Source organism: Lonchura striata, chromosome W (genome assembly GCF_050655825.1).
Source record: "Lonchura striata isolate lonStrDom1 chromosome W, ASM5065582v1, whole genome shotgun sequence".
NCBI classification, from domain to species: domain Eukaryota; kingdom Metazoa; phylum Chordata; class Aves; order Passeriformes; family Estrildidae; genus Lonchura; species Lonchura striata.
In genome coordinates, this window is record NC_140743.1 from 15,166,980 (window position 1) to 15,184,604 (window position 17,625).

Sequence of the window (17,625 nt, forward strand, 5' to 3'; positions counted from 1 at the left end):
GATAGCTTGCATTTAAAAAGGTGAGTGTTTTCAGTGTTGCAGCGACAGCACTCTCCCATTCTTTTATCCATTGTTTTTTCAACAGAGCAGCTAGAGTTCTTTCACATACAGAAAACCTGGCCAGAGGGAATATACCACACCAGTTATACTACCAAACAAGATATAAGTGGGCAGACTTCAGATTTCATAAAATCATAGAATAGTTTGGGTTGGAAGGGACCTTAGAGATCATCTAGTTCCAACTCTCCTGCCATGGGCCGGGACACCTTACATTAGACCAGGTTCCTCAAAGCCCCATCCAACCTGGCCTTGAACACTTCCAGGGATGGGGCAGACACAACTTCTCTGGGCATCCTGTTTTAGTGCCTCACCACCCACACAGTAAAGAATTTTTTCCTAATATCTAATCTAAACCTACCTTCTTTCATTTTAAAGCCATTCCCCCTTGTTCTATCACCACATGCCCTTGTAAAAAATTCCTCCCCAGCTTTCTTGTAGGCCCCCTTTAGGTACCAGAAGGCTGCTATAAGGTCACCCTGTGTATCTGCGCGCTGCGGTCACAGGGAAAATGTTCTCCAGCCAGCTCACTCCCCGAGACTGTTGTGCAGTCATGAGAGGGGCTGGCCCCGGATCTCTACTGAGTTCCCCCAGGTGGCGGTGCTTACAGGGGCTCGCTGCAGACAGCTGTGGCGTGGGTAACACAGAAGCAGCACAGTATTGAGAAACCAAGGCAAAGGAATAGAGAGGGATCACTTGTTTCAGTTCCAAGGAAGTTTTATTCCCCAGAGGATTCAGGAACAAACTGCAATAACTGAGGGCAAAAAGCTGCTTTTAAGGAGAGGCGGGAATAAGGGGAGGACACGTTTTACCAATAGGAAAGCATTAGGGGAGGAGTGCAGGGTAAGGGCTATCCAATAGAAGCCAGCAAGGGGAAGGAGCAAACCCTGCACCCCAATCTTGCTTCGAGGAGGGGATGAAGGACAGGGAACATTCCAGAAGGGAACAAAGAAGGTACAAGGAGATTGACAGGTGTATTGACATACACTTGGCGGGAGAATCTTGGGGTAAACAACTCGGGACTGAACCATTAGGGAAGCCAAATGGGGTACATGGAATGAACCATTACAAACGTATAACAAGGAATGTTTAAAACCTACTACAGAAGAGAAAACTGTAAAATAACATACTACCACAACCCTGTAGACTTCTCTTTTCCAGGCTGAACAGCCCAGCCTCAACTCTTTCAGCCTTTCTTCATAGAAGAGGTGTTCCAGCCCTCTGATCACCTTCATGGTCCTCCTCTGGACTCTCTCCAGCAGGCCTATGTCCTTTCTGTGCTGGGTACCCCAGAGCTGGATGCAGTGCTCTAGGTGGGGTCTCACAAGAGTAGAGTAGAGGGGAAGAATTACCTCCCTCTACCTGCTGGCCATGCTCCTTTTGATGCAGCCTTTGATGCAGATTATTTTTGATATGGTTTGCTGTCTGTGATGCAAGCACACATTGCTTAGACATTGTCATGGTTTGACACTGGCCCAATGCCAGGCATCCATGAGAGTCGCTCTCTCACCCTCCCCTGCCACAGCTTGACAGAGGGAAAAAAATTATCTGACACTTCATGAGGGAGATAGGAACTGGGAGAAATATTTCAAGGGCAAAACAGGCTCAACTTAAGGTTGCAAAGTGAATTTTATTACTAACAGAATCAGAGGAGAATAATGAGAAGTAAAATAAGCCTTTAAAACACCTTTTTGCCCCCCAGCTCCTCTCTCCTTCACACCAACAACGCAGGGAGACAGGGCATGGGAGTTTTGGTCAGTTCATCACTGAGACTTTCTTCTGCTGCTCTAGGAGAGGAGTCCTTCCCCTGTGAGACCATGGGGTCCCTCACACGGGAGACAGTTCTCTGTGAACTTCTCCAACTTGGGTCCACTCTCATGAGCAGCAGCCATACCATACCTCCTGCAACGTGAACTCCCCCCACGGGAACGCAGTCCTCCTAAAACTGCTGTGACGTGGCTCTCTTTTCACGGGGTGCAGTCCTCCAAGGACAGGCTGCTCCAGACTGGAAGTAGGAGCCCCCTCTCTCCACTGGGTCTCCCACTAGATCACAGCCTCTAGGCATCCACCCGCTCTGGCATGGGCACCTCCCCTATGGGCTGCAGGTGGATCTCTCTGCATCCCCTGTGGACCTATGGACTGCAGGGGGACACCCTGCTTCACCATGGTCTTCACCACAGCCTGCAGAGGAATCTCAGCTCCAGCGCCTGGAGTACCTCCTCCCCCTCCTTCTCCACTGACCTTGGTGTCACCATGTTGTTTTCCCTCACATATTCTCACGTCCTCCTCTTCTCTAACTACAAGCAAAAACTTGTGACTTTTGTTTTGATTTTCTTCCTAAATATGTAATCACAGAGGCGTTACCAACCTCTCTCATTGGCCCAGTTTTGGCCAGTGGCATGTCCATCTTCAGAGCCATCAACCATTGGCTCTGTTGGACATGGTGGGAAGCTTCTAGCAGCTTCTCACAGGAGCCATCTTTGTGGCCCCCCGACTACCAAAAACCAGGCCATGCCAAACCAATATATACATATCAAGCTTCTTGTCCACCAACACCCCCAAGTCCTTCTCCCCAGAGCTGCTCTCAATCCGTTCTTCACTCAGCCTTTACTTGTGCTTGGGATTGCCCCGACCCAGGTGCAGGACCTTGCACTTGGCCTTGTTGAACTTCATGAAGTTTTTACAGGCCCACCTCTCAAGCCTGTCAAGGCCACTTTGGTTGGCATCCCTTCCATCTAATGTGGTGACTGCACCATACAGTTTGCTGTCGTCAGCAAACTTGCTAAGGGTGCACTCGATCTCACTGTCCATGTCACCAACAAAGATGTTAAACAGTGCCAGTCCCAATACTGACTCCTGAGGATCACCACTGGTCACTGCTCTCCACTTGGACATTGAGCTGTTGACTGCAACTCTTTGAGTGTGATCATCCAGCCAATTCCTTATCCATCGAGTGGTCCATTGTCACATCATAGAATCAGAGAATCAAAGAATTACAGAATCACAGAATATGATGAGTTGGAAATGACCCACAAGGATCACTGAGTCCAACTCCAGGCCCTGCACAGCACCATCCCCAAGAACTGCACCATGTGCCTGAGTGTATTGTCCAAAAGCTCCTTGTCCAAACTCTGTCAGGCTTGGGGCTGTGACCACTTCCCTGGGGAGCCTGTTCCAGGGTCCAGCCACCCTCTGGGTGAAGAACCTTTCTCTAATATCCAACCTAAACCTCCCCTGACAAAACTTCAGGCTATTTCCTCAGGTCCTGTCACTGATCACCACAGAGAAGAGATCAGTGTCTGTCCCTCCTCTTCCCCTCACAAGGAAGTTGTAGACTGTGATGAGATCTCCCCTCAGTCTCCTTCAGGCTGAACAGACCAAGTGACCTCAGACACTCTTCACAGAGCTTCCCCTCAAGGCCCTTCACCATCTTTTTTGCCCTCCTTTGGATGCTCTCTAGTAGCTTAATATCTTTCTTGTATTGTGGTGCCCAAAGCTGCATACAATATTCAAGATGAGGTCACACCAGTACTAAGCAGAGCGGGACAATCACCTCCCTTGACTGGCTGGTGATGCTTTGCCTGATGCATCACAGGACACGGTTGGCCCTCCTGGCTGCCAGGGCACACTGCTGACTCATATTCAACTTTCTGTTGACCAGGACCCCCAGGTCCTTATCCTTTGCACTGCTTTTCAGCATCTCATTCCCCAGTCTGTACATAAATCCAGGGTTGCCCCATCCCAGGTGCAGATTCTGTCACTTTCCCTTGTTAAACTTCATGCATTTGGTGATTGCCCAGTCCTCTAATTTGTCAAGGTCTCTCTGCAGGGCCTCCCCACCTTGGAGGGAGTCTATGGCTCCTCCCAGTTTTGTATTATCTGCAAACTTGCTTAGTATCCCTTTGAGTCCTGCTTTCAAGTAATTTATGGAGGTATTGAAGAGTACAGGGCTAAGATGGAGCCATGAGGAATCCCATTAGTAACAGGTTGCCAGTCTGATGTCACCCTATTCATTATAACTCTCTGTACCCAACCTGTGAGCCAGTTGCTCAGCCATCACATGACATGTTTATCCAGCTGTGTGTTGGACATTTTGTCCAGAAGGATTCTGTGAGACACAGTATCGAAAGCTCTACTGAAATCCAAAAAGATGACATCAACTGTCTTCTCTTGATCAATGAGATGGGTTACCTTGTCAAAAAAAGGAAATCAAGTTTGATAAGCAGGACTTTCCTGTCATGAAGCCATGCTGGCTGTGACCGATGACTGTATTGTCTTTTGGGTGTTTTTCAATACCTCCCAGAATAATCTTCATAACTTTACCAGGCACTGAAGTGAGACTAACAGACCTGTAGTTTCTGTGGTCCTTATTCCTGCCCTTGATAATCGGGACAATGTTCAGCAGCTTTCAGTCAGCTGAGACCTCTCCAGATTCCCAAGACCACTCAAAAATCATTGAGAGAGTTTTTGTGATGACATCAGCCAGTTCCTTGAGGATTCTTGGATGAATACCATCAGGCCCCATAGATTTGTAGGGATTCAGCTGGAGCAGCAGATTGCACACGATTTCAGGGTTGACTAGGAGTAAATCATTCTCACAGTCATGGTCCTCCAGCTCAGGACATGGAGACCCCCTTGGTCCATCATCCATGTTGATGACATAGACAGAGAATGTGTTAAACACCTTTGCCTTGTCCACGTCCCTGTTTGTGAGGTGACCATCCTGTAACAGGCAGATGTTATTTTTACACTGCCTATTGCTATTATTATATTTGAAAACACTCCTTTTATCATCCCCCACAGTTCTGGCAGCTTCAACTCCAGTTGAGCTTTACCATACAGATTTTCTCCCTACAGTGTCGAGCAGCATCTCTGTATTCTTCCCATGTCACCTGACCTTGTTTCCACCTGGCATACACCTTCCTGTTTTGCCTTATTTTTAAGAGAAGATTCCTGTTCAGCCAAGTTGGCCTTCTGCTTGGCCTGCTTGGCTTCTTACATTTAAGAATTGACTGCTCCTGGTGACCTTAGGAGGTGATGCTTAAAAAGTGACCAGCACTGATGGACCCCAGCATCTACAAAAACATTTTCCCAAGGGACCTTTGTACAAGTCCAGGTAGATGACATCAGTCGCTCTTCCTTCATCCACCACTGCTGTATCCCCATTGTAGAAGGCCGCTAAATTTGTCAGGCACAATCTGCTCTGGCTGTCAGCAATCATCTTCTTATTTTCCAGTGCCTGTGTTTTGTAATAATGTTACACAGTGTTATATAATGACATCAAAACATTGGGTACCTTTTTAATGAAACAATCATTAGTTCAATTATTTATTGCTTATCTTCTCTAACTCAGGAGATAACTGAAAAATTGTCTTTGTTTTGTGTAACTGCAGTAATCAGTGCTATTTTGTACTGACGTAAATCTAACTGATATTTAGGAGATAAATTTGGATTTATTTTTCTCACAGAAAATCTGTGCTTTAAACAATTGCTGGTAGTTTTATATATATTGTTCACTTCCACCCCTCCTTCCCTGGTGGGATAGGGAGGAGAATTGGAAAAAGATAAAACCCATGGCTGAGATAAAAACAGTTTAATAAGAGAAAAAAAAGTAAAACGTAAAAATATTACTAATAAAACCAACAATAATTTAAAAATGTAATTACAATAAGATGGAGACAGAGGAATAAAACCCAAGTGAAACAAGTGATGCACAATACAATTGCTCACCATCTGCTGACCCATGCCCTGCCTGTCTCCAAGCACTGACTGGTGGCTTATGGCCAACTCCCCCCAGTTTGTATACTGAACATGATGTTCCATGGTATGGAAAATCCCTTTGTCCAGTTCAGGTCAGCTGTCCCGGCTATGCTCCCTCATGGTTTATAGTGCACCTCCTCACTGGCAGAGCATGAGACATTGAAGAAGCCCTTGTCTTAGAGTAAGCACTACTTAGCAACAACCAAAACATCAGTGTGTTATCAACATTATTCTCATACTGAATCCAAACCACAGCACTGTACCAGCTACTGAGAAGAAAATTAACTCTGTCTCAACTGAAACCAAAACTGTATCCACCCCTTATTCCACACTATGTTGTGCCAGGTCCCTGTTACAAATGGAGATGAGAGTTTAGACAAGTCTTGTCTTTGACTCAGATTTCTGGTAGTAGCTCTTTTTGAGGTGGCCTGCACCCCAAATGGTTCTCTCTCCCAAGTTCTTAAGAATGGCCAATTAAGTATCTTTTAAAATGAATTATTTATTGAATACACAATATTAACAGACATAAGACTTTAAACAGACTACTTACTACACAGGATAAAACAAAAAGATCTACTAGTAGATAAAATACAGTGCACAATAAAAGGTACCTATATTAAAGCTAGTGAAGAAATAGTATAGGTTAGGAGTCAATATAGCTTACCACCAAATTGATGGAGTACACATAGAATCCTTTCACTCAATTCCTGGGAAAGTACCCACAAAGTTTGCATCCAAACTTTGGAGAGAAGTCCTACATGTTTCCAGGGTGCATGTAGGAGACTTCTGACTTCGTGAAAGTTTGTGTAGCTTTAATAGTTTGTAAAGTGAATTGTCTGTCAGTCAGAAATTCCAGCTTATCTCCCTACATCCTGCTCTCAAGGCAAGATGTTTATTGTATCCCATCTGGTGTCAGAGGTAACTCCTTACTGGACAAGCCTGCATTATCTCACCAATTCATGTGAGGGGGAGAATGCCTGGAGCTATTGTACCAGCTGATGGATAGAACAGATAAACTTTTCTGTGGTAGGCGGGAAGACTTATGTACATTCAGGTTCCACAGCTGGTCATGAACCTGATCTTCTCTTACAGTGGGAAGGACTTTGCTCCCCCAGTCCCCATTCTGCTGTCCATCCACTCAAGAGGTGTGGGAAGAGAGGTTGCCATTGAAGACTGAGGCAAAGAAGTTGTCAAGTACTTCAGCCTTCTCTTCATTCATTGTTACCAGTTTACCAGTGTTGTTTATTGGGGGGTTATACATTCTTTAACCTTCCCTTTCTGGTTGACATAACTGTAGAAGCCCTTTCTGTTGTTCTTTGTGTCCTTTGCCAGGTTCAGTTCCAGCTTCACCTTGGTCTTCCTCACCCTATCCCTACACAACTGTACTTTGTCTCTATATTCTTCCCAGGTCACCTGTCCTAGCTTCAACTCTCTATGCATTTGCTTATTTCCCTTTAGTTTGACCAGCCATGCTGGTCTCTTGCCTTCCTTGCCTGATTTCTTTTTCCCAGGGATCACTAGCTCTTGCACTCTATGGATGGTTTCTTTAAATGTCTGCCAGGTCTGTTCCACTCCCTTGTGCCTGAGGACAGTCTCCCAGGAGATCCCACTGGCTCTCTCCCTGGAGAGCTGTAAGTTTGCTTTCCTAAAGTTCAGGGGCCTAACTGCTCCTTACCTGACCCATATCCTTCAGGACTATGAACTCCACCAGTGCATGATCACTGCAGCCCTGGCTACGTCTAATGTTGATGTCCCCAATTAGCTCAGTTACATTTGTGACCAACAGATCCAGTATTGCATCCCCTCTGGTAGGGCTATTACCTGGCTCAAGAAGTTATCCTCCATGCATTCCAGGAGTCTCTTGGATTGCCTACAGCTTGCTGTGCTACTTTCCCAGCAGATATTAGTGTCACAGGTGGAGTGGGAGCTTCAGACAAAGTTTATTAGAGAAGCCTTCCCATTGAGTCACAAGGTGCAGAAAGGACCACCTTGCTTTCTAAACTCCTTCTCAGAGAGGAGCCTGAGTGTGGTTGGATCCAATCTTAGCTCCAGACTTTGTCAATGGTTTAAGTCTAAAGAATTATAAAGGTGTAATGGTGTAATTTAACCTATGTACAACTTTGTCCTGTGGGATTAAGGATGGCAAACCAGATATATAGATATAGATATATGTAAATGAATTATTTATTCTGATAAATGATTAGACAAAAAGATCTTAATCAGAATTATTTACTACAGAGTATAGAAGCTAAGACTACTAGTATAGTATAGTGTATTATATTGAAGCAATTATATTAAAGCTACCAAACCCACACAATTTTTAAGTAGAGATTGATGTTACTCACCCATACCAACAACTCTGGGCTCCTTCTTTCAGCCTCAAGGAGTAACCTTGAGGGGCACCCTCACCCAAGGGAAGAATCTTCATGCACTCTCCAAGAAAAGGTGTGTTAGAAGAACCTGCCATTTGAAAGTGGGACTGAACTTTTATAGTATAAAGTGATTGACTGTCAGTTATATGTCTCCAGGTCAACTGTGCCAGCTTAGCATTTTTAGCTAAGGATACTTTACCATATCTGCTACATCTTCACCTCCATATCAGGATGCTTAACTTTGGGATTGATGAGTCAGACTGACTTAGCATAATTCAACACCAAAAGTGGCATGATATCCCCCTCTTAGTTCACCACTGATAGCTTTGCAAAATAGGGCATTGTTTGAGATGTTTTACCTGCTCATGGCTGTTCTTCAGAGACAACTCTTCACACTCAATCTGCTTCTTGATGTAGAAGGCAACCCGTCTGCGTCTCCTTCCTCCCCCGTCTCTTCTGAACAGCCTTTAGCCATAGATAGCCACACTCCAGTCATGGGATTCATCCTACCAAGTTACAGTAATGGCAACAAGGTCGTGGCTTTCTAGCAGCATGGTGGCTTCTAATGCCCCCTGTTTGTTGCCCATGCTGTGTACATTGTTGTAAAGGCACTTCAGCTGGGCTTTTAGGTGTGTTGCCTTCCTAGAAGAAGACCCCTTAATTCGAGATAATTTTCTGGTATTTCCCTGTTGGCTTTTATTAGCTTAGGAGTCCATGGCTCGTCCCTGTAAGACTGCAAGTGTGTTCCAGTGTGGCCAGCACTACAGCTGGGCTATTGATTTCACCCCCAACACTGTCATGCCGCCCCTTAACTCATCTCTGCTGAGCCTGGTCTTTTCCCCTCTCTCCTTCAAACCTAGTTTAAAGACCTCTCAATTAACCCTGCCAACTCACAGACTAGATTCCTTTTGCCCTTGCAAGACAGGTGAACCCCATCTGTTTCCAGCAGGCCTGGTGTTGTATAAACCACCTCATGATCAAAAAAGATGAAATTCCACTGATGACACTGATCTTTGAGACACGTGTTGACCAGGTGGGTTCTCCTGTTCTTTTTGGCATTCTTCCCTGCTACTGAAGGAACTGAGGAAAACAGCACCTGTCCTCCTGTCCCTTCAACCAGTTGCCCCAATGCTTTGAAGTCCGTTTTGATTGCCCTAGGACTTTTCTCAGCAACCTCATCACTGCTAACCTGGGTAGCCAGCAATGGGGAATAATCAGAGGGCTGAATCAGTCCAAGGAGTCTTCTGGTAATATCCTTTACCCAGGCCCCAGGGACACAGCAGACTTCCCTGTGGGATGGGTCCAGTTTGCATACCAGGTCTTCAGTTCCCTTCAGAAGGGAGTCACCCACTACAATTACCCTTCTTTATTTCTTAACACCTGTAGTTGGGAGCTGTCTGGTTGACTGACTTGTTCTGGTCAGCCCCCTAGATAGATCTTCATCTCCACTATCATCTGCCTGATCCTCGAGTTCTAGAGCTTCATATCTATTCTGTAAGGGCACCTGGGAATGCGAGGGAGGCCAGAAGGGGATTCTCCTACCTCCCGAGCAGAGACCTGTTTCCATTCTCTCCCATTTTTTAGGTCTCCTTCTGCCTGATGGTGAGAGGGTCACGGCTTCTCAGACTCTTGCTGAGCTTCCATCCACTGAATTTTTTTCAGGGATGGAAGGGTGTGATTCCACCAATCTATTTCTCTCTCACACTCCCTGGTACTCTTCAGCCTCTCCACTTCCTCTTTATGCTCTGCCACCAGGCAGAGCAGATCATCCACCTGGTCACACAGCACATAGGTGTTGTCTCTGCTGTCATCCAATGTTACCAGGAGTACATGAGTATTACTTAAATGGTGCATTGTTTCAAAGGAGAGTATATGCACCTGGTGAAGCTTAAAGTATCCATTTTTACAAAAATGTTGATAGGCAGTATATTACTGAGGTGTAGCTATATAATTTTATGTAGTGAGGCAAGATTTATGTGGGGTTTTTTTCCTTCTTGGTTGACCTAATTTTTATGAAGTTTCAATATTAAAGTATTTTTCTTCTGGCATTATTCATATAGAAGTAGATCTGGCAACAGATCACTCTCGAGACAAAAGGACAGACGAAGATCCAGAAGTCCCCTGAAAAAACGGTCTAGATCTAGGGAAAGGTGGAGATCAAAAAGTCGCTCTCATTCTCGGTGAGTTCCATTCCTTAGAAATTATACTGTTCATTTTAGCACATAGTACAAAGTTTTTGAAAACAATCTAACAAACCTTTTAGGTGATGGCAAAGAAAGGAATCTCTAAATGTTTTAGCCTGTCCCAAGGCTTTGTTTGTGGAACAAAAGAATAGAAAGTAAGGGTTTTTTGTGCTCAGTGTACAGGTTTTGTCTGTGATACAGTTTTTTCATAGTAGTTCATATGGTGCCTTCAGGGGTTAAACCACAACCCTGAAGTACCTAAACTTTGATACCAGTCTAGTCTGCATTTATACAAACATCAAGCTGATTGAAAGTCAGTAACTTAATTGTCAGACTTTAACCAATGAATTAGGTATGTTCTGTGTAGCCTGTGATACAAAAATGTGGATGATGCTTCTTCAATGTTGCCACCAGTTGGATTCAAGCTGAACTTGATCCTGAATTCTGAGAACATGTATAAAGCTTTTGTGCACGAGATTGTCATGCCAGCGCATGTGACCCCGGGACCAGGTCAGCCGGGAGCGTGGCAATAAATAATAAAGGATAATCAATAATCACTAATAAATAATAAATAATAAATAATAAATAATAAATAATAAATAATGTGGGAATCCAGGGCTTCCCTCTGGCTGCCCTGGAAGGCCTGGAACCCTGGCAGGGGGTCAGGAACCCCCCTGTACAGAGTCCCAGGAGACACTGTCTCTGATCTCTGTCCATGGAAAAGTTTTCAATCTTACAGGATGAATTACAAGCTCTGAGTGTTTGATATGAGTAATAATTAAGTGTGGCACAGATGCAAAAGTAAAATTTTAGGATTCTAGATTAGGGGTTCAAAGGGGACAAGATGGAAGAAATTGGGTGTGTCTTGTCCTTTTTCTCCTTCTTCATGTCCTCCATGTTTCACTGTAGTGTTGGCATTTTTCTATTGGTTTAGGCTAGGGACACACTGTTCAACGTAGATGATAGATATTGGCACATTATTGTAAATATAGCACATGTAGTTTCTGTTATATAATGTTTGTAACATCCCTCTGAGGGGCAGAGCCCCGCACGCTGCCCTGCAGGACAGCCTGTGGCAGGGCAGCAGAACATGTTATAGATAAGCAAGAATAAACAACCTTGAAAACCAGCACAGATGAATTATGACTTCTTTGGCAACGGGGCAGAAAGACAGAGACTTTTTACAATCTTGGAATCATCAATATAACAGATTCCAACAAAATAAAGGATGGGTAAATGGATTTTCCCAGAAAATAAGAACCCTTAATAATGCACATAAATAACAAACATGGAGAAGCTGTGCACAGTACAAGGGGCAGGATCCAAAGACCTAACAATGGGGCGCACAGAACCTTATATAACTTTATCTGAGGGGCAGGGCTGAGGTGACAGGATCCAACCAGGGTAGAGAACAAAACATGACTAAATAAGGAAACTGTAATAAACCAATCAGAGGCTAGGGTTCAGGACATGGCCTTATATGGAATGGCTTACTTTGCATAAGTATTCTCATCATTCCATGCTCATTCCATGCTACTCGCCCTAACTTAACAAGATGCTTCCCATGGCCTAAGGTTAATGCCTTCTGAGTAAGCCGGTGGGGCCATTCTGCTGTCCATCCCAACCAGACCCACTCCAACACGAGATTTTTTTTTTTGCCTTTGGCTATTTCATATTGGCCATACACTACTGTAAGCACAAATGTATATGTCTATTATGTAACATATTTACATTTCAGCATCTAATACACCTATATTTTGCCTAGTCCATTAATTTTAAAGTCTGATTATCTAATTATTGAACTGTGAAATTCCAACAAAATAATTCCTTTATCTCCTTGGATGATAATGTAACTTCCTGAGGGGTAAAATAGTGAATATTCACAAAACAAAAGCGACTATAAAAGTAGCATAATGAATAGAACCCTTGGTACTTTTCTTTCTGTTTCATCTCTTTAATTCCCCAGACTCATTTAAAGGGAGATTCATACTTAGGTTGTCCAGTTGTTTTCTGAGGAAAAAAGTTTTGTGGGAAATAGAACTGCAGATCTGTGGACCTCAGTGGGAACAGTTAGGAGGTAGGCTACATAGTTGGGCTTCATTGATGGATCCTTTTGACTCTGTTGTTGTCTGGAGCTTCTTGAGATATCTGCTCACTGGAAGGGCCAAATCCAACGAAATCTCTGTGATAAATTACTAGAAGGTGCTTCTTGGGTCATTGTGAAACCCCTTGCTATTGCTGGGACTGTGTGTTTTTTCATCTTAATGATCTTACATTTCGTATGTGAGACATCCAAAGAGGTATTTGCCAAAACCTGATGAGAACCAAAGCCTTCAGGTCACAGACCATGAAACAAGCCTACTATTTATGAGTAGCCAAACACTTGTTCCAATGAAAAAAGGCTGTGTGTATAAATATCCTAGAGGCAGGTCTAGGAGTCATGTGTCTCCTTTGTTAGAAAGATGGTTTGGGGTCTCATGCTTCTAAATAATCCTTTACCAGAATGTAATCTTTCAGTGTCTTGGTTTGAAAGACAGGTGTCTGCCAAGGAAGGTAGGAACCTCCCTGGGAATGGAAAAGTTGACCCCTTCCCTCCAAATTATTATAACTTTGAAATTAAGGGGCTTTTGGGCAAAGATATGGGAAAAGGAATAACAGTTCTTTACTAGTATGCATATGTATAACAAGGCAAACAAACAACAATAACTATGGCAGCAACAACAAACAAAACCAGAAACCCAGTAACAACCTTCTCTCGGCTGTCAAGCACTTTCTCCTTTGGTGTAGTTATGGTCACAGCCAGCAGGGATGCTGTTGGATCCTGGCTGGGCAGGGCAGGTGTGAGGATTCCCTTGCAGCTGCAGGGGGGTGCTGTGGCATGAGTTCAGCTGAATCTCTCATGTGGTGATGGCAGGCATGCAGATGGTGAAATGGACTGTAGCAGGAACCTCGGAGCAGTGTCTGGGACGACAGGGCCTGCCTCACTTGAGGGTAGCAAGCAAAATGTAGCAGAGACTCGGGGCCGTGCCCAAAATTGTGAGGTGTTCAGGTGTTGGGTTACAGTGTAGCAAGAAGTCCTGAAGCAGCGGCAGAGAGCAGCAGCGCTGGGCAAGGGATCGCTCCCCGTGGTAGCTCACTGGCCATGGCTAGTCCCTGGTTCAGGCTGCGTGGGGGGGTGCAGCCCCAGGAGGCAAATGGGGTGGTCCTGGGTCCCAGTGTGGCACACACTGGCTCTGGGCTCCCAAACAGCAGAGAAGCAGAAAAGCAAGCCAGTAAGCTCCAGTCACAGTGCCAAAGGGAAAGGGGAAAAAAAAAAAATGGGCAAAAGCCAAACGGCAACTGTATCTCTCAGAGAGATCCCACCACATGGCAGTGGAGACCAAATTGCCCCACCAGAAAAGGAAGCAGCCACCCCTCGCCCCCCAACTCTCACAGGAAATCCTGGGCTGGCTCTCACCTATGGCGATACTCCCAGAGACGGAGGGGGGGGGAGGGGGTGGGGGTGGCAGTGACCACCCCGGGAGGCAAAGCAAAAAACAAAACCAAAAGAACCATCCCTGAGACATCCAGCCAAAGCTGTGATCTAACTGTGTGCATTTTTGGGCTTCATAATGTAAAAAAGATATAAACCTATTGGAGAACATCCAAAGGAGGGCTATGAAGATGATGAAGGGTCTAGAGGTGAAGCCATACAGGGAGCAGCTGGGGTCACTTGGCATGTTCAGCCAGAAGAGGAGACTGAGGGAAGACTTCATCATGATCTACAGTTTGCTCACAAAGAAGAGGGGCAGGCATTGATCTTTTCTCTCTGGTGGCCAGTGACAGGACCCAAGTGAACATGAAGCGGTGTCAGGGGAGGTTTAGGTTAGATATTAGGAAAAGGTTCTTCACCCAGAGGGTAGTTGGGCACTGGAACAGGGTCCCCAGGGAAGTGGTCACAGCACTAAGCCTGTCAGAGTTCAAGCATTTGGACAATGCTCTCAGGCACATGATGTGACAATGCCAAGGACCTCAGATAATGGAAAGCTGGACAGGACAGAATGCACATCCAACCAATATGATTAATGCAACCTTCTCCCGTTTATTAGTGAGAAGATGTCAGTTTATATACACTTCCATATAGTTTACAGTTTACAAAGGCACTCTGATTGGCAAGCTAACATTGTTTACCTTTGCCTTAAGGTGGTCAGGCTTTTCACACTGCAGCTCTACTCTAATTCATACTCGGATAGCTCATTACTTTGTAGTTACCTTAACATAATTTCTAACTGCGCCACAACTGAATTCTTACTGCATCAAAGGCTTCTAGACTCCATGAAGGCCGCTTATCAGGGGCCTAGTCTGAGGGGGTAGCTCAGTTCTCACTCCAGACATAAATCATGCCCTCTCTCTCTCAGAAATTCTGTAACAGTGTGATTCTTGGGGATGGTGATGTGCAGGGCCAGGAGCTGGATTTTGATAATCCTTGAGGATCTTTTCCAACTCAGCATATTATATAATTTTATGATTAATTTTTATTTGGCTTGTCTACTAGAACATCCACTGAATTTTTTTATCACTGTTTTTATGAACATGTATCATTCTCCCTATCACAAAGAAGCTGACTTGTTCTGTTATGTTGCTTCTGTTTTTATGGTCTTACTGATTTTTCAATAATTTTCTAATTCATAATGGCATTACAGATAGTAGAATTGTCTTGGCTGAGTTTTTGCTTTACATTTACCTTTTGAGGGAATGTGGTGACATTTTATCCCAGTTTTTTTTGTTTCTGTGTATTAATTGATGTTGGATTTCCAAGCAGTTAAAAGATATTTATGTGAGAGAACACCGTAGAACAAAGACTTCAGTCCAGTCAGCTGTCATTATTCACATGGAGGTGGTTAATCTGCAGTCTATTTTACATGTACACCTATTTAGTAAAGAAGGGATTTACAAATTGTAGAGTTTGTATCACTCCTGATAAAATGTAGAAAATTTATGTATGTATGGTAGCGTAGCTGTGAGGTGAGAAGACATTCTTTCAAAGTGTAATGATGTCATTTGGATGATCACAGTTTGATTTGATTTTTGCCCCCTCTTCCCCAATTTGGTTTCCAAATTTTTCCTATCTATATAGCCTCTCCCACATGGTGAACAGGGGTGACAAATGAAAATTTTGAATAATTACTATTTTTCAACAGAAACATATATTTTGTTTTGAACAATTAATGTATGCTAAAGAGTTAGTTACAATTTTTATTGGAAAGTTCAAATATTAATTAATGGATTTGTGTTTGGCTTTTTACAGGGACAAAAAAAGAGACAAAGAAAAGGTCAAGGAAAAAGAAAAAGCCAAAGAAAAGGAGAGAGACCAAGACAAAGAGAAGGAGAGAAACTGGGACAAAGAAAAGGAAAGAGAGCAAGATAAAGAGAGACACAGGCATAAGGACAAGGAGAAGGACCAGGAGAAAGAACAGCATAAAGATCGAGAGCGAGTTAGAGACAAGGATAGGGATAGCGACATGGACAAGGACAGGGAAAAGAACAAGGAGAAGGAGAAGGAAAAAGACAGAGAAGAGGTAGACCAGAACAAGGAAAAATATGATGTTATGAAAGAGGGGGAAAAGGATAGAGAGAAGATTAAAGACAAGGAGGGAGATAAGGACAGAAGGGAAAAAGGGGACAAAGAAAGGGAGAAAGATGAGAAGAAAGAGAAGGAGCAAGAAAGAGAAAAAGAGAGAGATGATAAAAAAAAGAAAGAGAAGAGATCCAGAACACCTCCAAGAATCTATAGCTCTTCAAGAAGATCTCGTAGCTCCAGCAGGTTTGTTTAGAATTTTTTTATGCTTTTTTGGACTTGTCAGTACAATGATGCACCATGTAAAATGCACATCCTAATTTTTATGTATCGGTATCACCATGCCATTTACTAATTCAGTTTGTATTCTTTCTGTTTTTTAGATTTCCCCATAAAATAAAATCCATTCCAAAGAGCTCTATATGATGCTTGATGGAAAATCGTTTATTGTTGGGCAACTGATACTTGCCTTTCACATTACTGTATAGTATAGTCCTTGAGGACAGTAAGTAGATGGTTCTTATTCCATTTCACTGTGTTGGAGCCATCCAAAACTTATGATAGAGGGACATTAAACACCATCTTTGTCCTAATGATGTTTGAGTCACTGGTACATAGTTTCTTCATTACTTACAGACTGTACAGTGTTTGTCTGTAATGGAATTTGTTGGGCTTATGAACAGCTGGGTGGCAGTATTTGCCACTTGGCAACCTTAAGGATGGCGAGCAATAAATTTTCTTGGCTGGATGGCTGAAGAGCAGGAAGCAAGCATGTTATTTGGCTGACTAACCATTCAGAAAGTGAATGTATGTATCTCAGTTGAAAAATAAGGATGTGTTCTGGTTTGAAAGCAAAACCAGTGAGAGACTCCAAGTCAGAAATACAATTTATTAGGAAAATGGAAAAAACCCCCAAAATACATGCAATAATACAAAAGAAAAACCACTGACAGAATCAGAATACAACCTGACATCGTGCTAGTTAGGGTGGTGGTAGCAGTCCAGATGAAATGGTCTTGTTGAAGTGGTGATCCTGTGGAAACAATCTGGTAGCTCTTGTCCTCTGGAAACCAGTGGGCAAGGGTAGCCGTTCCTCAGGGAATCCAGTGGAAAGAATCGACTGCTCTGTCCCAAAACCCAGATTATATCTAGGTGGGGATGCTTAGCTCCTCCCCCCTGGGCAGAGCATCTCACAATGGGCTGATGTCATTCTGAGTCATGCGGTTGGTCCTTGATTACCAGTTAAACAGAAATGGCTCCTGGAGGGAGTTATCTCTGAGTCATATGGCAAGACATTGATGGGCCCATTAACAGGAGATAAGGAAAAAAAACCAAAGCCCCTGTTGGTTTAAACAGCCATTAAGGATGGGAATAGAATACATTTTTATATTGTAACTTAGGACAGCATGACTTGTTTAGTTGATTAAATGTCCAAATACAAATAAAAATTAACACTTCTTAACCATGCTGATAGCAAACAGGAAAGCAGTCAAAGTTAATCTAGCTGTTGTTTTTGCCTGTGAGGGAGGGTAAACTGGGCGGAAGTCTGGGTAAATTCAATCTAGCAAAAGAAGACTGTGAGATTGATTTTAAGATCTGTAAGTGGACTAACTCAAGCATATTCAAAAGCATAGCAGCTAACTTAAGTTCAGAAGCTTTCCAAATACTTTGGCAATTATGGAGTTCAATAACATCA

General features: G+C 43.7%; 1 protein-coding gene across 5 annotated transcripts in view; it reads left to right on the forward strand.

Moving 5' to 3' along the window:
* Positions 1-17,625, forward strand: part of LOC146763087 (uncharacterized) — a 78,033-nt gene that overhangs the window by 32,260 nt on the left and 28,148 nt on the right. For 3 of the 5 annotated variants that reach the window (XM_085571089.1, XM_085571090.1, XM_085571094.1), the window contains exons 8-9: positions 10,250-10,369; positions 15,660-16,175. In XM_085571089.1, coding sequence (XP_085427215.1) covers positions 10,250-10,369; positions 15,660-16,175 — 636 coding nt within the window. The remainder of the gene's footprint in view (positions 1-10,249; positions 10,370-15,659; positions 16,176-17,625) is intronic. The other 2 variants (XM_085571092.1, XM_085571093.1) reach the window with 1 other exon arrangement.